Genomic DNA, 24018 nt, shown 5'->3' with positions numbered 1-24018 from the left:
ATGAGACTTGAACGATCAAATTGATTCAACTAAATTGACAATTGAAAAGTGGACACTCACGTTGCCATTCTTCTGCCCCTCCGTAACTCTGTCCCTCCGGTTCTGGCGTCTCTTGGTTCTGCGGGTTGTTCTCGGGGCGATTGTTTTCAACACGGTTGTTGTTGTTTGCTGCGTCGTTGTTGTCACCGTTGTTGTCGCCGCTGTGTCGCCGCTGTTGTTGCCGCTTGCGTCTTGTTGGTGCGGCGTTCGGTTGCGCTGCCTGCGGTTTCGGCCTCTACGACCGCCGCCGCCTCCGTTGCCCGCTGGCACCGCAGCCACCCCTTCTTCCTCTTCCTGGCCACTCTCAACAACCTGCTGCAACAACCACAATCCCTATTTAACTTTCATTCTCAACTAGCAGATGCACTAGCGCCCTGTGGGTTGGGGGAGCTTTGAGACCAACATCGTACTCAAGAATGTGTTGAAAACCAGGGACCTGTTTCACAAAGGTACAAGTAGGTTACAAGTCTTGTTGCCAACCATGGTTTTGGAGAACAGCTGATTACAAGCGTTTCACAAAAGCAGAATTGTAAACTTGTAGTTACAATGAATTTCAACAAGTTTACAAGTGAATTGCTTGTTGCGAACAAGTGATTTTGCCTTTTTCACAAAGATTTTTATTGTAGCCAAAATTTTTTTCAAAATTACTTGTTCGTAACTATGAAATTTTTACCGAAGTGGAAAGCTATGTAGAGGTTTTACAAGTGATCATTAAAATTATTTAAAATATTCAATGATTATTTATAATATAAAAAAATTCCCTATATCCCTCTATAATTCATTATTTTGGAAATAAATGCATTGAGAAATAAAACTTAATAAATTTCCAAAATAGTCATTAATGTGTTACCTCATAGGTATCAACACATAGGTATCATTCACCCATAGTATCAACCTACTCTAGAACATGTCTAACCTACTCTAGAACATGTCTAAACCTACTCTAGAACATGGTCCGCCATAGTCGAGTAGGTCAATTTCCACACAGAAAAAATAAACAAGTAGAGGACACATTATAAGAATTTTTTGTAACCAACTATTGTATGTAATTGTAATTTCTTATAATATCAATAGCCTTATAATCGTCTACAATCTCATCTTCTTAAATGCCTATTTCCTATTTTGTGATGGCTATCTTTATATCAGGTAGCTATCTTTTGTATTTATTCTTTTGTAGGAATAATGGTGATATATATCATGGTTGAATCTAAAAAGAGTTTTATAGTTCTCAACTATTGGTTGTGTTCGTATCTGGTATAGTTTCCTCTTCCTCATACGAATTAGTTGAGCCATTTTACTATGAGCAAAAAAGGTGATAAGCTGCTCTAGACTAGACTCACCTTTTGAAGCATTTGCTTCAAAAGTTGAAGATTATTATAGAGATGACATTTTTTCACGCTATTATTTCAAAATTCCAAACTCAACTAACCTAAAACTCTATTCATAAATAGAAAACAGAGCAGACGACGCAAACACAAGCGGTGCCCCCTACTTGCATATTATTTAGCGCTTCCGTGAGCTATATAAACAAAGTAAGGCTACAAAAGCGAAACAGCTGAAAAATCTTTAAAATACGTTAGCATTTACTCCAGAGTTCAGGAGCATAAGGTAAGAGTATAAAGTAAAGCTTATTCATATAAAAATGAGCAAATGCTTTTGCTTCTACCTATTGCTCATGAGCAAAACCTTATACTCTATGCTCTTGCTCATGAACATTTGCTCTGGTTTTATTCATATGGGCCAATGTGATACAGTATCATCTCAACTTGATACACTACACCATAATTTGATACAAAACTAACCTAACCTCACTCACCTGCCTCCTCTCCTCATCACCGCCTCCACCTCCCGCATAGTAGCCGCCCGCCACCAACACCACGCATACCACTCCTTCCCATTCCTCCCCTGCCTCCTCTACCCCGCCCCCGGCCACGGCCACGGCCCCTCGTATTGCCGCCCTTCGTGCTCCGTGATGCGGTAATAGTTACGGCCAAACAGCATAGGCCTCACGTAGTTCTCCTTCGTCAGTGTCATCTGCCTTCAGTGTCAGTCAACGTTCTCTCTGCAATTCACATCAATAAATGCATTCATTCCTCCTCAAATCCTATTATATTAAGCGAGCAATTACTGTAATATATATATATATATATAATATATATATATTATATATATATATATATATGGTTATGTGGTTATATGGGTATATATTTATGTTCAACTGACCTCGAAAACGGCTCGAAATTTAGAACAAAGTAGGTTTATGATATGAAGATTCGATTGCACTAGGTCTCAATCCTTGGATAACTCGCTGAAGGACATCAAAAGGATAAATACGTCCTTGGAAAAACAGCTGGAAATTTTGTTCGTCTGTCGTTACCGTAATGGAAGAGAGTGAACGAGTGCATGTGTGTGGGATCATCCAGCTGATCACAAGAAGAAAAATTCAGCAGAGAAACTTATTTTCGTTTATTCTCTCTTTTTTTATAAAACATGTTTACTTCAGAAAGTCCAAAATAGTAACTAGATGCTGTTAGTGTAGAATAGTACATAGCATATTAACAAATATTGTAGCAAACATAGTATATCATTCTAAATCGAATTCATAGTATATTCATTTGTCATTGATGATGTGTTTGTTTTTTGAAGTGTGAATAAATTGTTATTTTGATGAGTGGTAGTGACTTAACCTAAATTTGATTTGGACTGAAGTATAAATTTGAAAAGGGACAGTTTTGGGCATAAGCCTGTTGTGCCTCCTCATATAACTGTAATTCAAATTCATTTTATTGAGCCAAAAAAGAACTAATTAAACTCGTAAAACTAATTGTACGACTGAGAAAATGAATAAATAAATATAAACTATAGATTCAATTTTTCGTTACAAATTTTCTATGCTTTTACACTCCAGAGCAAAGCTCGGTCCCCCGATATTCACAAATTACAAAAGTAGAAATTAAATAGTATCTTGAAAATTATACTGATTACGTTTCCAGTGGTATGATCATCAGATAATTGAAGTACACCGTGTCCCACGAAGTGGTTTACACGTTTGATTTTATATTACGTGCTCATTCATGCACGTAATTTTTAAATTTTACACAGTTTACAAACTATAGTGAGGTCCACGTTATAATGGCAGTGGAGAAAGATGGGAGAAAAACCTTGCCGATCCTCTGTCTTGTCAATGCCTTCTATAGACGGTAGCTGATACAGGTTCGTTGATGTAATATTAACTGATCATTCTAGTTTTAAATAATCAATTATATTTTATTAAGCGAGAAATTATATATTTCAATAATTTCATAATGAATTTTCATAAATAAGATAAATATTTTGTTTATTATTCTACATTGTTGAAAGACGATCTGGCAACAGAGCAAAGCGAGAAAGAGATAGCGCTATACTCTTTGTTGAATGATAGACAAGGATGGCAATACCATTCAAATTCATTTTATTTCCAGAAAGTACATTTTACAATATATTCCCTGAAAATTACTCCCTCTAATATGGAAGAAGTCCGTGTTTAGACGAGGAGTCATTACAACAATAGACACAATACAACAAAGAAAAAGTTGACTTTCTACTGCTGTAGTTTACAACCATAAGCTATTCAAACATATTTAAATACAACAAAACAGTTTACATTGCCAAAAAACACTGCCATTATAACGTGGACCTGACTATAGGTTCTAAAAAATATACTGGGAAAATTTCATCTCCCTAACCCTCGTAGAAACAAAATGGCGGCATATTAATTTTCATAATCAAGATGGAATATTCTGTTAATTAATTATTATCAATTCTACATTGTTGAAAGACAATCTGGCAACAGAGCAAGCGAGAAAGAGATAGCGCTATCCGCTTTGTTGAATGATAGACAAGGATAGCAATACCATTGCCAATAAAACACTGCCATTATAACGTGGACCTGACTATAGGTTCTAAAATATATTGGGAAAATTTCAGCTCCCTAACCCTCGTAGAAACAAATGGCGGCATATTAATTTTCATAATTAAGATGGAATATTCTGTTAACTATTATTATCAATTCTACATTGTTGCAAGACAATCTGGCAACAGAGCAAAGCGAGAAAGAGATAGCGCTATCCGCTTTGTTGAATGATAGACAAGAATGGCAATACCATCAAACACTGCCATTATAACGTGGACCTCACTATAGCAGACTAGCTTCACGTCTCAATATGCAACTTGCCCAGATAGCTAGTCACATGGTCCGTTAAAATTCATAGGAGAATAATTCATGTAGCTTGTGACATTTATGAAGCGGGCCCACATTGGGCGAGAGTGTGGATGCTGCATAAAACTTATTATATGTGATTAAGAATATGGGCAGTTTAACGACCAATGCACAGGACATTCACACTTCACAAGAACAGGAACAACTTTATCGTTCACCTCACAGGCTAACTCTTTTGAGAAAAAAACTAGCTACATAGGGACAAAATTTCTAAACAAGTTGCCTGGTAATATAGATTTTAAGAGCATGACTTTCAAAAAAGATCTTCATAAGTTCCTTGTTGAAAAAAGTTTTTATAATGTGAATGAATTTTTATGTGACAATTATGTGTAATCATATAGGCTATATATATATTTTTATTATGTTATTTTTTTTTTTTTTGTTAAATATTGAAGAGATTTTCTTTGTACATGACAATGTTCAATTGTATAGTTGTGATTCATAATGACTGTACTGTATTGAACAAGAGTCCGGTCACAAGGTGTCAACTATCAAAAGATAAACTACCAAACAAATAAAAATTATTATTATTATATTATTACTGACTTGATGAGTTCGTCGCGGATGATGTTGAGAACGGGCACCTTGGTGAGCGCCGATTCGACACCCGACTCCAGATGATGCCGGCCGGCTTGTCATGCTTCTTCTCCACGTTGATGACCTGCGTCGGCGTCACTATCACGCGAACGGCACGTTGCGCCGTGAACAGCTCGTGTGGTAGTGTGTCGAAAACCTGTTACAAATTACAACCATTCATGTTAAGGCCGGTCCACACGCACAGTTTACCATCAGAGTTTTGCAAAAGTCAAGCAAGAGTCGGAACTAAAGACAACAGCTGTGCCTAGTTGAAAGTTGTGTGTATATTTTTGGCTTCAAAATTTTCTGAAATAACTTAATTTATTCAAAGTGCGGTGATATTAAGTGCAAAATTTGACTATAATTTGGTATTTTAATCATTCTAAATTCAAAATTTCTATCTAATATATATTCTTGGACAGAACTTTGAACTTTAAATTTCCTGTGAGAACATAACCTATTTTTTCGGACATTTCATTATTTATCAAAATTTGGGAACAGAATAGTTTTGGGCTATGCCTGTTGTTCTATCCCGATCATATTCATATGATTTGTAATTATATCAACGAATAAATAAATAAATAAACATGGAAGTCATTGCGTGTGGACGGTAAAACGGGTGCGTCGTCAAGCTTTAAGGCCGGTTTCCGAGCTCGGGATTTAGCTAAGTCCTGGACTTTAGACAGCTGGAGACAGAGAATTGGCTTTCCGAAACGGGGCATAGTCGCAGTTTTTTTACTTTCCTTGCCCTATTACCATAGGTAAGGAAAGTATTGCTTCCAAAAAATTTAAGGTACCCTAATTTCATGTTTTCGATACGTTTCAAGGTCCCCTGAGTCCAAAAACATGATTTTTGGGTGTTGCTCTGTGGTGTGTGTGTGTGTGTGTTGTGTGTGTGTGTGTGTGTGTGTGTGTGGTGTGTGTGTGTCTGTGAACACGATAACTCCATTCCTAATTAACCGACTGACTTGAAATCTAAAGGTGCGTACAGATTTCGCTCTGCCCGCAACCGAACGTCACTCCAGCAGAGCGATTGATGATCGACCGGGGTGCAAAAGTGGTTCGACGGGGAACGCGAGAAGATCTAACATTTTCCGTAACGTTCATGCTGAGGTGCGTGGGCGGAGCGACTGTGGTTCGATGGAGGACGAGGGCGGTACGAGGGCGGAGCGTGCTCGGTGCGGTTGGAAAGCGCGTATATGTGTAGGCAGCTTTAAACTTAAGGTCCTTATACCATGAGGATCCGACAATAAGAAATTCAATTCAAAATAGGAGGGCTTATAAATAGCTATCCATGGTATGAATTTGAAGAAAATCGTTAGAGCCGTTTTCGAGAAAACCGTGAAAAACATGGTTTTTTGATCATTATCCGCCATTTTTTTCTGCCATCTTGAATCGAATTTTATTGAATTTCTTATTGTCGCATCCTCATGGTATGAGGACCTTAAGTTTAAAATTTCAAGTCAATCGGTTAATTAGGAATGGAGTTATCGTGTTCACACACATACACACACATACCAACACCCAAAAATCATGTTTTTGGACTCAGGGGACCTTGAAACGTATAGAAAACATGAAATTAGGGTACCTTAATTTTTTTGGAAATCAATACTTTCCTTACCTATGGTAATAGGGCAAGGAAAGTAATAAGGTGGGCTACTCTTATTATATAAATGTATTTGTACAGAAGCAGTAAGATACAGATATAATAATATGCATAGCTTCAGCTGATGAAAATTAAAGTGTGCGTTTTTGTTATGTATGTACCCAGCTCTACACACAAACTATGACTTTCTGGCCCGATTGTACAAAAGTAGGTTAAATTTTAACAGTGATTAATTTCACGAGAACCAATCAGAGAAGGCCTTTCTGATAATACGGCTTCTCTGATTGGCTCTCGTGGAATTAATCACAACCAGCCCACCCAGCACTGGTGCCACAGACTCAAGTCTTTGCGGAGAGTATTTACTGTTAAATGTTTAAATTAATTTTATAAATTTCTATACGATTTTGTGAATAAAAAAGCTATTTGGTTTGATTAAATTGGAAAAATAAATACCGGTACAACGGGAACCGGTACCTCGATTTTAATGAATCAGGGTTGGGGACAATATCTATAGTGTGGTCCACGTTATAATGGCAGTGAAAAAAGATGGAAGAATAGTGATACCGATTCTCTGCATTAATTGATTATATTTCTACACTGTTAAAAAACATAATTGTCATCGTTGTGGACCTAGAAAAGGATAGTATCACCGGCTTTGTCGAATGATAGACAAGGATAGCAAAACTAAAGTTGATCAAATACTGTCATTATAACGTGGACCCACTATAGTATATTTATTCAAAAATAATGAATTACTGTTACCTGTTGGTCGTGAACAGTACATGCAACAATCGTGTCTTTGTGATGAGACCCTGCGACAACAACAGCGCATACTCCAAGTCAGAGAGTCCCAGGCCTCGTCCGATAACATGGCCTGCAAGAAACAACCATCATTAGCTAACATCCATCTTAACAAATTTGACATGTTTCAAAGCCGCGTAACATCGACTAGGATCAACTTTCGGAGGAGACTATAATCCGTCGGTCCCGACTACCTAAAAAGTAGTCATCTCTCATCACCATCCCTCTCACTCATTACACACGCACAAGCCCAAGAGCTTATATGGGCATCACCCTCTGTATTATTGTTATAATAGAGTGAGTATATGTATGGGAACCCTTCAGTAAGTTGGAGAAGTATTTGTAAAGAATTCTCCACGCAGAAAGATCGTCAAGTTCAAGAACAGACGCATATTTACATGCTGAGCGCATTTGAGATTACAAAATTGAAACTCTCACAGTCTCAATGTTTATACGTGATCTAATGAGCCGTGGAACTTTAGATCTTCGTTTTGTTGCACTGCCTGTTTGACTAAATGTAATAAACCACAAAATAGTTATTTGTGCAACTAGTGCGCAAAGTGACAGTTTGCTGCACCGAAAGAAACGTTTACGCACGAGAGCGTAGGCGAGGGCGGAATGGTTTCTTGAGTGCAGCAGAGGAACTTTGCGCACGTATTTCACATTGAATTTTTCCTACGTTACCATTGAATATGAAAAGTGGTTGATTATTAGTAAAATGATGGCTGAAATCCATCAAATGTTTGTCTGTATAATTTTGTTATTAATAACAACTTCAAATTTATTTAAACTTGATAATCCAATTGAAAATTAATAATCGATAATTTATTCAAATTACAATTATATTAATTTGAAAAATTTGAATAATTTTGAGTAAATCTTAATTTCCAAAATTTTTCAACCAATCAATTTATGAATTAAAAAAAATATTATTTGAAATGATGAATAATTAATAATATTCAAAATGTTAATTTTATGAGTTCTCAAATTTATCCATTTGAAAATCAGAAAAAATATATATAGAACAAATTCGCATTCATAATACACGCCAACATGTCAACAGCTGATTGAATGGCTGCTAGATGATACGTAAAGTATATAGAGTACGCAAAGTAATATTTTTACTATAGAGTACGTAAAGTAATAGCGGAAAGTGATTCTTTGCGGCCTGCAATCAGTGCAGAAATGGTCAATTTCCAAGGTACCTGTAGGAAATAGTTATTTGTGCAACTAGTGCGCAAAGTGACAGTTTGCTGCATCGAAAGAAACGTTTACGCCCGAGCCGTAGGCGAGGCGGAATGGTTTCTTGAGTGCAGCAAACGAACTTTGCGCACGTATTCACATTAAATTTTTCCTACAGTTACCATTGAATATGAAAAGTGGGTAATTATGGGTAAAATTGCCTGAATAATGTATGTGTGTTTGAATGGCGGGGGGCAGCTGTGTGGTGTGTGCTGTGGTGGCACTGTGCTGTCGTTGTCCTTGGTTATAAATCTACTTAATAATTAGCGCGTTGTGCTTCGTGCACCTCTGCTCACTATAGCAGCCACAGCAGTCACTGTTACCAACTTAATTTCGATTTTCCTGCACTGGTGCTCCATATAACCTACTAACTATTTGCGTTGTCATGCTGCAAATCTGGAGTACGCAAAGTACTCACTTTGCGCACTAGTGCGGAAAAGTGATTCTTTGCAGCCTGCAATCAGTGCACAAATGGTCACTTTTCAGGGTATCTGTAGGAAAAAACTATTTCCAGCCTCGAACACGGGCCAACGGGGCTAACTTGAAACCGATTCCGGAAGGCGTTCTGTGTGCAACTACTGAACAGCCACTCGAAGAGTAGGCATCAACGGCGAACACTGCTCTTCGCTGTTCCAACGTATATTGGCGACTGAACTGTGCAAGAACAAAACTTTAAAACCACCACTCTCTTAGAGGCTTGGCGCACACCAGTTAGTCAAAACAAGACAAGACATGATCAGACACGTTTAGTCACAATACTTCACATAGTTGCTTATGAAGACATGTCTGATTGAAATGACTAATCAGTGTGAGTTGCGTCATAAGCAACAATCTATTTCATTTTATTTATTTATTGGATAGAGTAGAAAATAAAGTAGTCGGAAAATAAAAAAATAGGCTGTTGTCCAAAACTTCTTCAATTTCTAATTTTGTCTTAAATTGTCCAAATATTATGTAGGTTATGTCCATTCATTTGTAGGTTATGTCCACACTATCAGTGGTTCTCAAAGTGTGGGGCGCGACCCCCAAGGGGGACGCGATGAATGGTCAGGGGGGGCTCAAAGCTTGGTTGGAAAATGTTTTAAATTTACTTCTAAAATAATTAAGATAAGCCATTTTAAATTTTTTAAATTACATATAATTTTACTCATAAAATATTTATATCAACCGTATTTTCAAATTCAAATTGTCAATCAATAAGTGCTCCCTCAACGTGATAGAAAAAGAAAACCTCATTGATCTCCAAGGTGACTTTGCGCTTAAAATGAAGTTTGAAGAATATTCTCTAAATCCTTCTGGATTGGTGTGCAAAAAGAACACCCAATTTTGAGTAAAAAGGCATTGAAGATAAATATAGACTCCATTTGCTACAATTTTTCCGTGTGAAACTGGGGTTTGCTCTAGCTGTCATGACCCAGGAACTTAGAGTAGCGTTATCGGAGCTGAAACCTCGTTTCAACAAACTCTGTGCGAAAAAACAAGCTTATCCTTCACACTGACGCTCTTTGTATTGTTAATTTCTATGAGAAACAAAAAATAAAAACTATGTACTATAGTAGCTGTAGTACCGGATAATAATAATTTTTGATTGTATAGAATTTGTTGTTTTATTATGAAATATTGAAACTTTTGCAACATTGGGTATGTATAGAATGTGCAAAACTCAACTAAATAATATTATTGAGTGTAAAATATGTAGGTATATACGTACGTATACGTGTATGACAACATGTATAGTAGTCTATGCTTATACATATAGGGGGTCCGGCTTACAGCTGAATTATGCAGGGGGGCTTGAAGTAAAAAGTTTGAGAACCACTGCACTAAATCAATGTGTTTGATACTAGCACAAAGTATTTGCGACTAAACGTGTCTGATCATGTCTTACTGGTTTGCGCCTAGCCTTATCATTCTGCTAGCATCAACTAACTGAACAGTAAACATTTAAAAAAGGAAATAATGATGCCGCACCCTGTATATGCATTTTTCAAAGTACAGTAGAACCCCTCATAAACGGCCTCTGATTTACCGGTCCTCGGTTTATCCGGTCGCTTCTCGGAATCAATATAACATTGTATCCCACGGCTTGCAGACGCTTAGCAACACGATAAGTATCGGCGGCAGACGACGACGCCACGGAAGCGCTCATCCGGTCTGTTTGTTTACATTTAGGCCTAACTGTTGCCAATAACTCAGTTGAGTATGTAATCTCTTAGCAGGTGGTCGATCTTTACTGTGCGGATTTTCACTACAGTATACAGTATTGTAATTGTTTTATTATGACACTTATTTTTGTGAGTCGTGTTAAGTTTTAAGTGGTATTTTTATCTAAAGTTTAGTTTGCGAAATAAAAAAATGAGTGCATCAAAACGAAAACGTGATGTGGTGACAGTGGAACAAAAACTCAACGCGATCGAACGCATTGACAAAGGCGAGTCCGTAGAAAAAATATGTGCCGAACTAAACGTAGGAAAAAGCACGGTTAATGACTGGCGTCGCAATCGAAGGACTTTGATGGACTTTTGTACACAAATGAGAGTGAAAAGGTTTATCTGAACGGCAGTACTTGAGGAAACCTTCCAATGAGATGGTTGATGACGCCTGGGGCTTTGGTTTTTGCAGGAAGAAGGAGGGCACTCCAATATGGTCCAGTTTTGAATGGAAAAGCCATGATTTTACATAAAAAATGGAAGGAAACACTGAGTTTGTAGCCAGCAAATGTGGCTTGACCGATGAAAAAAAAGACATGGTGTTACATTTGTAAATATCTGTAATATCTGTGGTGAAAAAATGTCCGCAGATGCTCCTTCGGCAAGTGAATTCACAGTGAACTGGAAAAGATAATTCAAGAAGAGAAGCTTGTCCAGATCAGGTCTATAACATGGACGAGTCGGGGCTAAATTTCAAACGTTTGCCACAAAAGACATTCTCTGTTGGGGGGATTCCGGAAGTTCAGCTTACGGGTTTAAACTAAACAAGGAGCGAATAATGGAGGGACTATGCCTTCAAAACAACAATGGACAAGAAAGCTCAGCAGAAAATTACGGACTATTTTAACGTACAGTAATTGTTCAGTAAATATAATTTTTGGCCTATGTAAATTTGTACTGTAATACTTTTATGTTAATTAGGCCTATTTTTATCACTTTTTTCTCTACTGTATTGTAATTTTTCAAATAAATTTTCTTTTTGATTTAAAACTTGTATTCCTAATTTAAACCACACAAAAGAGACCTAACAATTTTTAAATTTTATTTACAGTACTGTACTGATTATTACTGTAGTATTACGTTTAAATTTTCGTTTTATATTAGGTTGGGTTATCCGGCCAAATCGTTATCCGGCCAGGAACCGGTCCCATAGCGGCCGGATATGAGGGGTTCTACTGTAAATAAATTGGTACAAGCTAATGAGCAACGGTTTCACCCGATACATGAACGTCAGCCGCATACCTTCTCGAGACACGGCGACCGCACCGATGACAACAAGGTCCACTTGACGGAGTCGTCTTTGAGCTCGACCGGTTGCCAATCTCACGCATGCCCTGTGCGTGCGTAGAACATCAGCTGCTTGTCGTCCACCACCTTGGCATCGTCCCCTTCTCCTTCAGGCACCACTTCCGCCTTCAGCAGAAGCCGGTTGTCTTTGAGGGTTCGGCACCAGCAGTTGTTTGCCAGCCTGAAATTCAATACAATTTTTATTCCCTCCAAACAGTACTAAGTTTTCACCTTACCACAGTACATATAACTTATATTTTTGTTTGCGTTAATGAAAGAGTAGAGAAAATACAGTATAAGAAAGTGACGACAGAGCTTTATTTCCACCACTTGTGCTTCAAGTTTTTTTGTCATATGCCGGTTGCAGAGTCGCTACATAAAGTCACCCATAGTTAACAGAGCCATAGTAACAACTCGCCCATAAATAGTTGTTGGTTGCAGAGTCGTTTGCCAGACCCCTTTTAACTATGGCTCTGATAAGGCACACACATAAGTCACATGCTGCTCATACCACTTTTTGCGTGGTATGCTTCTATCCAACTAATGTATGGCATAACTGTGAACAGTTCTTCCAACCTCCAGTCGGATGACGTCACAACATGACGCCTGTTTATCACAAAACTGCTGTCTGCTTATTGTGTTGTTTATGCTTGAAGGTTACGAATCACGATCGTAAACTGCAGACTAATTTGTAATTATTTTCAGTTTGAGTTGTTGATAGCTAAATGAATGAATTAAGCAAGTAAGATTAGAGGTAGAAGAATAAAATGAGTGACTGGTGTATTTATTATGTAATATTAATAAAAAAAAAAATTTTTTTTGACCAGAATTATTTTTTGCCTCCTGGCATTTTGATTTATCTTGAAAGCAAAGCAGCAGTTTACAAGATATATTCTAATGACTCTGCATACTGTGTATTATTAAAATTAATATAATTATACAGTTTATTGAAAATTGTATTAAATCTTCATCCAAGCTACTCAAAAGTCAAGTATTTTATTCAGTTTATTTACACTCTATCTACAGTTTCAAATAGTTATCGTTATTATAATGTAATCAATCAATAATTATTATGTATGATCATTTTCGTCTGTCTTTTAAAACATGCCCACAATTCAACATAACCTTAAAATACACTGGCGCGAATGTATAGTGGATTTATAAGCACGATTTTGGGCATTTAAATTAAGAGCACATTTAGTTTGGTAGCCTCAGATGACGTCATCTGCCTATAGGGTTTTCGTCTCTGCAACGGAAAACCTGTTTGTTGGCGCGCTGTTACCTATCGGCAGAGCAATAGCTAACGGAACGTCTCTGCAACGAAATTGGCCTGTTAAATAATAGTCAAGTCCGCGCTGTTAACTATGGGCGACGTTATTATTGTCGACTCTGCAACCGGGCATAAGTCATCCAATTTCAGTTGTTTTACATCCATGAAATCATGCAGGTAAACAGCTGATTGTAGAACAAATAAACATATGATTCTCATTACAGCATACTATACTGTAATAAAAACATATGTTTTCTTTACAGTAGAGTATGTTTCCTATAGTGAGGCGCACGTTATAATGGCAGTGTAGGAAGATAGGAGAAAAGGGTTGCCACATCTCAGCCTTGCCACCCAAACATCTGATACTGGTATATCAGATGAATTTAACTGTTCAATTATTTGAAAACAGTTAATCATATTTTATTTGTCAAGAAAATATATTTTTTAAAGATTTAATAATAAATTTTCATGATTGAGATTAATATTTTGTCAATTAGTTGAATTTCTACATTGTTGATAAACGATGTGGCAACATCGCAATGCGTGAAAGAGATAGCGCCATCTGCTTTGTTGAACGATAGCACACCATTGCCAATCACACACTGCCATTAAAACGTGGACTCACTATAGTTCCGAATTTGGAACAGCAAAACTGGTACGAAAACCGCCTTTTAGCGCACCAGGTGGAATGTCTTTTTCGCCACACTGCACAGAAAGCAGCTGTTTTCCAGTCCCTACGTAGATCTGAAAGACATTGTTTGCAGACGACTCTCATCTGACTTCAGAACAGGTTTCTTTCGGCCTAGGCCGGAAAGAGTACCCTTCCAGCCGCTAACATGGAACTAAGAAAGGTGATCAAAAAACAGCTGATCAACAACTTTTAATTATTTGTGTCATTATTCAATAATTAAAAAACATTTATAATAATATCCTATAATTGTCATTGTGGAAGAATAAAAAAGTATAAACTCAACCTCCCACATAATTGAACATCATCTTTTAGTTATTTAGACAAATCAGATACAAAAATAAAAATACTGGACAATTTCCTGATATTCAGATTACCTCAGATTTGCTAGAGCTATCACCTTCACTTCTGCTTTCGGAAGTGCTTAGTAAACAACTATTCTCATATATATATATGTTTATTTTTTGTGTTGTGGCGAAAAATAGCGTTCGCACCACGGGCAAAAATGTTTTTTCGGCTCTAAATCTTTTCGAGCGGAAAAATCTCATTTTCTGCGCTAGGTGCGAAATATAATATTCCACGAAGCTATGTCTCTCATAAGTGTACCGTTCTAAACACACTCACCCCAACAAAACAGTAATAATCAACAGTTATCGGCTGAGTAACAAAAATCGGATGACATTTGAAACGTAAACGACCTATACCATGGGATATTTGATTCTATACCACTTTGATTCTTTGATTCTATACCACATTCTATCCTTTTTTCATAAGCTAGAGTGTTTGTGGAATAAAGGAACAACAAAAGATATATTTGCAAGGTTATTTGACAGATCGAATCCAAATTTGAACAATAAATGATAAAAACTGACATTCAAAATATAAAAGAGTTGGACTTCCACAAGGAACTGTTCTATCGCCGCTACTTTTTTTGATTTATGTCAATGACTTATTGAAAATTGATATTCCTAATGGTGTCACACTATCATTTGCCGATGACACTGCTCTAATCTTCTCAGGCTTAACATGGAATGAAACATTAACTCTGCTAATCGTGGTCTTGAATAGTTAAATCGGGTTGAACAGCCCATATATTAACTCTAAATGCGAGTTAAAACTAAATACATATCTTTTTCCCCTAACATAAGTGGTCAGCCTCCTGATGAGCTTGAGCTGATAATACACTGTCATAACACATCACTGTTAACTGCACTTGTCCAACAATAGGAAAGAGTCAAATCAATCAAATATTTAGGTGTTTCTGTGGATCAGCATATGAAATGGGACGTTCACCTTCAGAATCTATGCTTCAAACTGAAATATTTAATAACAATTTTTTACAGAATTAACCAATTAATAGACTTGAATATTTTGAGAACGATTTAATACGTTATGCTCATTCACTTTTCCATTATAATATAGAAGTATGGGAGCCGCGTATGACACATTTTAAAAAACTTTTTATAATACAAAGCAATTATTAGAGCTGCGCTTGGAAGACCCAGACTCTATCCCAGCAGATTAAATTTGAAGAGATAGATCTACCAACGTTACGTCAAACTTATGTGACGAATTTAATTTTATTAATAAAAATACACATCAATTTTACCCGTCGCACAATCCCTTATAATTACGGCCAAACTGTAGTAAATGCTTTCAATATAACTATACTTCATTAACATCTAGTAAACACCAATTTGAATATCAGAGTAATAAACTAATAAAATAAAATTCCGGACGAATTTATCTATATATATAAAAGCGAAATGGCACTCACTCACTGACTCACTCACTCACTCACTCACTCACTCACTCGCATAACTAAAAATTACCGGACCAAAAACGTTCAAATTTGGTAGGTATGTTCAGTTGGCCCTTTAGAGGCCACTAAGAAATCTTTTGGCAATATTTTAACTCTAAGGGTTGTTTTTAAGGGTTTTAAAGTTCGTCTTTTAGCATGTATATTCTTCTTCTCCCAATCTCTTAATATAATTGAAATTTCCATATAATATTTACTATAGAACTATTCACGATAGAGTACCTCTTCGAAACAGTTGTTAAACTGGCAACTAAATTAATAATTTTGTCAGGTTGGCATTAAGTTGAGTTGACTTTGTTAGGTTGGCACCAAGTTGAAGATTTAAATGCATTCATCGCGGAAAAACTGATTGGGCACTGCTACTCAATCCTGGGAATATTATATTACTAGCCGTCAGGCTCGCTTCGCTCGCCATATCCGTTTAGCCAGACGTTTAGTCTGGTCCCCCGACTGGATTGTTCTAACATATGATAAAAATGCTCAAATGAAAATGCAGGCGAGCGAAGCGTGCCTGCTGATCTCATTCTCGGACGATCCGTCGGGGTCCAGGGGGCGGAGCCCCTGGCTAGACGGATATGGCGAGCGAAGCGAGCCTGACGGCTAGTTAAGTAAAATTACAAAAACCAAATTGAGATTGATAAGATCTTGGGTAAAACAGAACTATTATTTTAAATTGAGAATTGAGTTGGCTAATCACAATTTTTGGCAATATTAATTGTGTAAAAATTATTAGAACTAGACAATTTTTATATTATTTTCTGGTGTATCTATATTTTGTTTATCAAGTACTTGACTATTGAAAAATTCAACATCCATAGATTATTTACCATATATCAACAAAATTGTATCATTTGTACTGCTGTTATTAGTTAAAAAATGTATTTCTTATTTTTAGAACTCGTGGCTGGAGCTCAAGGCTTCTTCTTCCAGTCACGCCAAAAACTATTGTATTTAATGAATATTATGTTTGTAAAAATATTTTTTGTATTTGGAAAAATAAATTCAATAAATTCAATATCTTCTCATGCTTTTTTCTATATTTCTATGACTTTTCTCTATACTTTTAACAACACTTTTATCTGCCAATCTTCTACTTCAAGGAAGTTCCTGAAGACCAAAGTACCAAACTCTTAAGAAAATTTAAAGATACAGATCCCATGATATTTGTTAGTGTATTTTTGGACCTTTCAATCAAAACTGAAATTTAGAAGAGAAATAGCACAAGTTAATCATATATTTTTCTCTCAATATCATCTTCATCTACATATATAAAAGCGAAATGGCACTCACTCACTGACTGACTGACTGACTGACCACTCACTCACTCACTCACTCACTCACTCACTGTCGCAGAACTAAAAACTACCGGACCAAAAACGTTCAAATTTGGTAGGTATGTTCAGTTGGCCCTTTAGAGGCGCACTAAGAAATCTTTTGGCAATATTTTAACTCTAAGGGTTGTTTAAAGGGTTTAAAGTTCGTCTTTTAGCATGTATATTCTTCTTCTCCCATCTCTTAATTAAATTGAAATTTCCATATCATATGTTACTATAGAACTATAATCTAGATAGAGTACCTTTCGAAACAGTTGTTAACTGGCAACTAAATTAATAATTTTGTCAGGTTGGCATTAAGTTGAGTTGACTTTGTTAGGTTGGCACCAAGTTGAAGATTTAAATGCATTTATCGCGGAAAAATTGATTGGGCACTGCTACTACTTCAATCCTGGGAATATTATATTACTAGCCGTCAGGCTCGCTTCGCTCGCCATATCCGTTTAGCCAGACGTTTAGTCTGGACCCCCGACTGAATTGTCCTGACATATGATAAAAATGCTCAAATGAAAATGCAGGCGAGCGAAGCGAGCCTGCTGATCTCATTCTTGGACGATCCAGTCGGGGGTCCAGGGGGCGGAGCGCCCCTGGTTAGACGGATATGGCGAGCGAAGCGAGCCTGACGGCTAGTTTTAATATAAATTCAATGCTAATTAAATACAAAATCATTGATTGAATTATAATAAATATGGCGAGGCAGAATGAATATACCGTAAATTTGTTTATTCTAAAAGTTATGACGCTGTAATCGATAATATTAAATGAATGAAAAATCAGATTCCATGACATAAAAATGCTTTACCAATATGAATGGCACCATAAAGTATCCCTGTTTATTGCCATCTAACCAATCAGTGTCAAAAACATTTGGTGGCGAAAATCAATTGCATCGGAATGCTAAGAATTTATTTATTTACTATTAGTCTAGACTAACCGCACACTAAAGCAAACATTCTTTGTCTGGTTATGAATGGAATGTCGTTTTTATCTTCATGTAGCCATGCTATTTTTAACTTTCCTTTTTGCAAGAGAAATAAGCCTACATTCAAGAAAATTTATTCTATCTATTGAAATATTGAAAGTAAGTCTGTGCTTATACTAGCGCTTAGAATACGGTTCAAAATTAATGAGACTCATATTTTCCATTATTGTAAAACATTACAACTTTCACTTTTGTAGCAATCATTTACTATATGAGAAGCATCATAATTGTGAGTTTAAAATGTTGATTGCACTTGGACTAGAGAAGTTATCAAATGTAATTGAGAATGGCGCATTCAGAAAATGCCAATTGGAGAGCAAATAATATCCTATTATATTAAGCGAGCAATTTCTGTATATCTGTTTATATTTTTATATCTGGTTATCTGGTTATTTATGTTCAACGGATCTCGAAAACGGCTTTAACGATTTTCACGAAATTTGGAATATAGTAGGTTTATAATATAAAAATTCGATTGCACTAGGTCTCATCTCTGGGAATACTTCTTGCTAAAGGACATTAAAAGGATAATTCATCCTTGGAAAAACAGATGATAAAATTTCGTCAGAAGATGCGTGAGCCTGTGTGGGAGGATCAGCTGTGTAATCAACTAGCTTACCGTACCACGCGAGATATCTAGAAATTTTAATTGACTCGATTAAAATAATCTGATTTGTTGACATGAATGGTATATATCATACTATTCAAAGTTAATAATTATTTACAGTTCTAAGTGATTAGTGAGTGTTTTTTGTTATTCAATTTGGTTTGTAGACAATCTAAATTAGAACTTTTCTGTTTTTAATATTTTGACTGAAATTGGACCTGAATTCAAGTGTATGGAACTAACCTACTTTTTGGATCACTTAAAGTGAATAAATGAAAATTCGGGGAAGAAACAGTTTTGGGGCTGTGCCTGTTTGTCCTTCCACAATCATTTTGAAGAAATTGTGTTCTGTTTATCATAAATAAACGAGCGAAGCTCGGTGCCCCGATATTACTATTAAACGAGCAATTTTTGTTTATATGTTTGTATTTCACCGGATCTCAAAAACGGCTCTAACGAAATTCAGAACGTAGTAGGTTTATAATATAAAAATTCGATTGCACTAGGTCTCATCCCTGGGAAAACTCGCTAAAGGACATTAAAAAGGATCTATTCATCCTTGGAAAAACAGCTGATAATTTCGTCGTCTGTTGATGATGGAAGTGAGTGAGCGAGTGCATGTGTGTGGAACTGTGACAAACTTATGACTCAGCTGTTGAACTTTTGTAATCATTCAATCAGGTACTTGGTGCAGGTTGTACAAGAGCCGGTTAAATTTTAATCCTGATTAATCCCGGTAGAACCAATTTGATAAGCTATCTTTTTGAAATGGTCTTCTCTGATTTGGATTAAAATTTAACATGCTTTTGTGAGAGAACTTTTTGCATTCCTCTGGGAATTAATCTCAATCCACTGTGATTAGATAGAACCTTTCTGTATGAACTATCAATATATTATAATTTCTTCTTTCGTAATAAATTTTATATGCTTTTTTTACTCCAGAGCGGAGCTCGGTGCCCCGATATTACAGATATAATCGGGAAAATAGAAATGCACGTGTTTGTGCACTACCTCCGTAAACAAAGCCATAGTGCATTCTGGTGACGTCAGCACAGGTAGGGTTCCTACACCAATAAAAACACTAGCTGATATAGATCAGCTGAAATCAACAAATTTTTATTGGTGTAGGAGCCCTACCTGTGCTGACGTCACCAGAATGCACTATGGCTTTGTTTACGGAGTAAGTGGTTCGTGGCGCTCACGTCTGTACGCAGCTTTACACGTGGAAATGACGTTGATGTTGCCAGACGTTGATGTATTATGGAGAAATACCATAACATCTGTTACCACATAAGCAAATATCTAATAAATGGATAACGGTTTGGAGAATTATTTATTTAATCATTCAGAATTACAAAACTTGGAGAAAGTACGACAGGCTTACAGCCCAAAACGGTTCTAATTCTAATTTATACAACAGTCCAAATGTAGCTATAGTAAGGTCCACGTTATAATGGCAGTGTTTAATTAGCAATTGTATTGCTATCCTTGTCTATCATTCAACAAAGCAGATAGCGCTATCTCTTTCTCGCTTTGCTCTGTAGCCAGATTGCTTTTCAACAATGTAGAAATATAATTAACAAAATGTTTAATCTTGATTATGAAAATTCATTATGAAATCATTAATAATATAATTTCTTGCTGGATAAAATCATAGAGAACAATAGCATAAGTAGATATCCCATGGTATAGGGGTTTATGTCGCAACTTTTACTTGTTATCTCAAGCCGATAGTTCATGTATTTCTTTCCCGTGAAGCTTTATGACGCTGGTAGTCTCTCATATTGTGCTGTTTATACACTCTTACCCGTTCAAAACAGTTAATATCGACAGTAATCGGCTTGAGATAATAGTAAAGCTGCAACATAATCGCCCTATACCATGGGATATCTACTTACGCTATTGTTTCTCTATGATAAAATATAATTGATTTTTAAAACGAGAATGAACAGTTATATTCAACTAACACTTACGCGACTCAGTCGAGAAGAGACTCGACTCTAGTCGAGAGCATGTGTTTCAAATGGTGACGTCCGCGGATACTAGAATCGATGGTCTGAGTGTCAACATTTGGAAACACAAGCTCTCGACTGGAGTCGAGTCTCTCCTCGACCTGAGTCGCGTGAGTGTGAGTTGCGCCTCAATAATTACATCAATAAACCGTTATCCGTTTCTGTTACTCTCCATAGAAGGCATTGACAAGACAGAGGATCGGCAACGTTGTTCTCCTATCTCTCTTCATTGTCATTATAACGTGGACCTCGCTATAGGTTATGTGTCACTAGTCACTTTATGGAGAAATAGCACAACATCTCTGACCATACAAATGTCTAATAAACCTAATAAAACAATATAAAAAATCTTAAAGCACCCTTTATTAAAAAAAAAATTAAAATAGTTCACTAGTTTCGGTGATCACACCATCGTCAGGTTATAAAATAGACCTACCTTGAGTGTGTGATAGCGGACGAAGCTCTGCGGTTTCTCGGGGTTGACCTGAATGCTGTTGGCAATTCTTGAAGATGTCGAGCTCGGCCAGTCTGTCAGCCGCCTCCGAGGCGCCGACAAAGTGTGGAATGCGACCTAGACACGGCCGCGGGAACCTCACGTCGCTGGCGATCCAGTCGCTCCAAACGTCCCATCTGATTTCGCTCTTGGAATTTTTCTTCGCCGGCGTTGTCTCGACCTCCGTCCGAGCTGGCTCCGACGTCGTTCCGACATTTTCTGCAGTCGGCGTGCTGCTGCTGGCACTAGTACCTTGGGGACCACAGACAACGTTACGACACGCTCCCGACAATTCATGTGCAGCTGTATCATCGCCAACTTTCCGTCCATCAGTCTCTACATGTTCCTTGGAATCTTTCTGTTCAGCCTTAGCGTTACTAGCTGTCTTAGTACCACTCTCCTTAGAATCCTTTTGTGATACATTACCTACACTATCCTTAGAACCCTTTTCTTGTGCATCACTGTCCTTAGAATCCTTTTGTGGTACCTTACCTACACTATCCTTAGAATCCTTTTGTGGTACCTTACCTACACTATCCTTAGAATCCTTTTGTGGTACCTTACCTACAGTATCCTTAGAATCCTTTTGTGGTACCTTACCTACACTCTCCTTAGAACCCTTTTCTTGTGCATCACTATCCTTAGAATCCTTTTGTGGTACCTTACCTACACTATCCTTAGAACCCTTTTCTTGTGCATCACTGTCCTTAGAATCCTTTTGTGGTACCTTACCTACACTATCCTTAGAACCTTTTTCTTGTGCAACTTTAGTACCACTGTCCTTAGAATCCTCTTGTGGTACCTTGGCAACACTTTCCTTAGAACCCTTTTCTTGTGCCACCTTAGTACCATTGTCCTTAGGATCCTTTTGTGATACCTTAGCAACACTTTCCTTGGAAGCCTCTTCTTGTCCAACCTTAGTACCATTCTCCTCAGGATCCTTAGCAACAATATCCTTAGAACCCTTTTCTTGTGCAACACTGTCCTTAGAATCCTTTTGTGGTACCTTACCTACACTATCCTTAGAACCTTTTTCTTGTGCAACTTTAGTACCACTGTTCTTAGAATCCTTTTGTGGTACCTTGGTCTCACTATCCTTAGAATCCTTCTGTTGTGCCTTAGCACTACTATCCTTGGAAGACTCCTTTTGTGATGACTTGGCACCACTATCCTTGGAATTCTCTTCCTGCGCCTTTGAATTGCCATCTTTGGAATCCTTTTCATCTAGTTTAGAATCCTTCACTTCTACCTTCGTCCCACTAACCTTAGAATCCTTCTGCTGCACCTTATTACCTCCATCATCTCCTTTTGCCTTGGAAACACCATCCTTCAAATCATTTTTCTGTGCCTTGGAATCTTTTTGATGCACCTTGGCACTATTATCCTTGGAATCCTTTTCTTGTGACTTTGTATCATCTCCAGCTTTCACAAGATCACTAGTTGTTTGTTTATTAGAAGCATCTTTGTCAGCTGCTACTTTGCTGGAATCAAGCAACGATTGCTTCATCGTTTCCTCACTGCCAACAAGTTTCGAATCAATTTTGGCTTTGTTATCAACTTTACAGTCAGACTTCTTGTCATTTCCTTCGACAATGTCTGACTTTTTCTTGGCCAACTTGGCAAGTTTTTCATCACTACTATCTTTAGCATGTTTCTTCGAAACATCAGACTCTTTCCCGACAGGTTCATTACTTTTCTTCTCATCCATCACACTCTTCTTAGTGTTATCTTTGTCCTTTTTCTCTTCCCCCACTTTCTTAGCGACATCTTCTTTACTCGCCTTTGCCTGCTTTTGATCACCATTCTCCATGCCACTTTTGTCCACCAGGTTTTTAGCGGTATCATCACTGTTCAAGCCAACGCTTTTACCACTTTTCACGTCATCTTCTTTGCCTTTAGCAGGAGTTTTATCACTTTGTGGCTCAACTTTTTTGTCTTTACCTGTAGTTTTAGCGTCAACTTCTACATTTTTTGCAGGGGTTTGTGGTGTTTTACCAGATTTTGATTCAACTTCTTTATCTTTTGCATCTTTTTTCGAGTCAGTCTCTTTCTTTATCGCCACACTTTCCTCCTTCTTCACACTCACCTCTCCCTTCTTCTTCTTCTCTTCCACTTCCACCTTCACCACGACACTTCCATCTTTCTTATCATCATCCTTCTTTCCTTCTACCTCCTCCTTCTTCACATCATTCTTCTTCTTCTCTGCTCCATCCTCCTCCAACTCCAACAGCTCCGGAGAAGACGTCCTCTCCGATTTGATGTCTGATATGCTGATCACCTCAAACGACTCGTTGCTGGACGCCGATTCAATCGGACAACTAGATTCGGTTGTTACCGCACCCAGCTCCTCGTCGCTCACCGTAGACGTAATGTTCACTTCTGAGGTAGCAGTCGGTTTACCGTCCACAGATTTCACCTTGGTGTTGACAGTTGGAGCTTTTTTCTGTCCGGCTTTCGTTTTCGACGACTCCATCTTGGATTTGTCGACTACTGCCGCCGAACTACTAGTAACCTTTTGGTCACCACTGCCGCCCAGACTGGGTGTTGATTTGTTCAGTTTGCCGGCAGACAGTTTACTGGCGTCGCCCTTAGAAGTAAGCGAGTTCAGACTAGACGACGAGCGTTGTTCGGGTTTTTTCAAACCACTGTCAACCCCCGGTTTAATTTCTAGATTAGTTTTCGAAGTAGACAGCGATTTCTGGGCGGGAGTTAGCAGCGACGTTTTACTGCCGGCTTTGGTTAGCGCCGGTTTATTCGCGGTCGGTTTGACGGCGGTTTGAGCGGCGGGTTTCAC

The 24018-nt window shown here is 37.5% G+C and overlaps 2 protein-coding genes across 2 annotated transcripts; both read right to left on the bottom strand.

The window, feature by feature from the left end:
- Positions 1-12063, bottom strand: LOC120349448. Its single transcript, XM_039419605.1, has 5 exons — positions 12060-12063; positions 7262-7353; positions 4844-5030; positions 1856-2004; positions 1-354 (listed from the first exon to the last, which is right to left on the bottom strand). Exons 1-5 carry the CDS (start codon positions 12061-12063, stop codon positions 16-18), a joined length of 771 nt encoding a protein of 256 aa, XP_039275539.1. The 3' UTR covers positions 1-15.
- LOC120349481 (triadin-like) lies at positions 7239-24015 on the bottom strand (the record flags this gene model as incomplete). Its single annotated transcript, XM_039419748.1, is given in 3 exon segments — positions 7239-7353; positions 11975-12200; positions 21168-24015. Coding segments are annotated over 2 exon segments (2583 nt in total). The 3' UTR covers positions 7239-7353; positions 11975-12147.
- Positions 24016-24018: the final 3 nt, after the last annotated feature.

Source organism: Nilaparvata lugens, chromosome 1 (genome assembly GCF_014356525.2).
Source record: "Nilaparvata lugens isolate BPH chromosome 1, ASM1435652v1, whole genome shotgun sequence".
NCBI lineage: Eukaryota > Metazoa > Arthropoda > Insecta > Hemiptera > Delphacidae > Nilaparvata > Nilaparvata lugens.
Note: the sequence above shows the minus strand (reverse complement) of the source record. Positions and strands in the feature narration are given on the sequence as shown.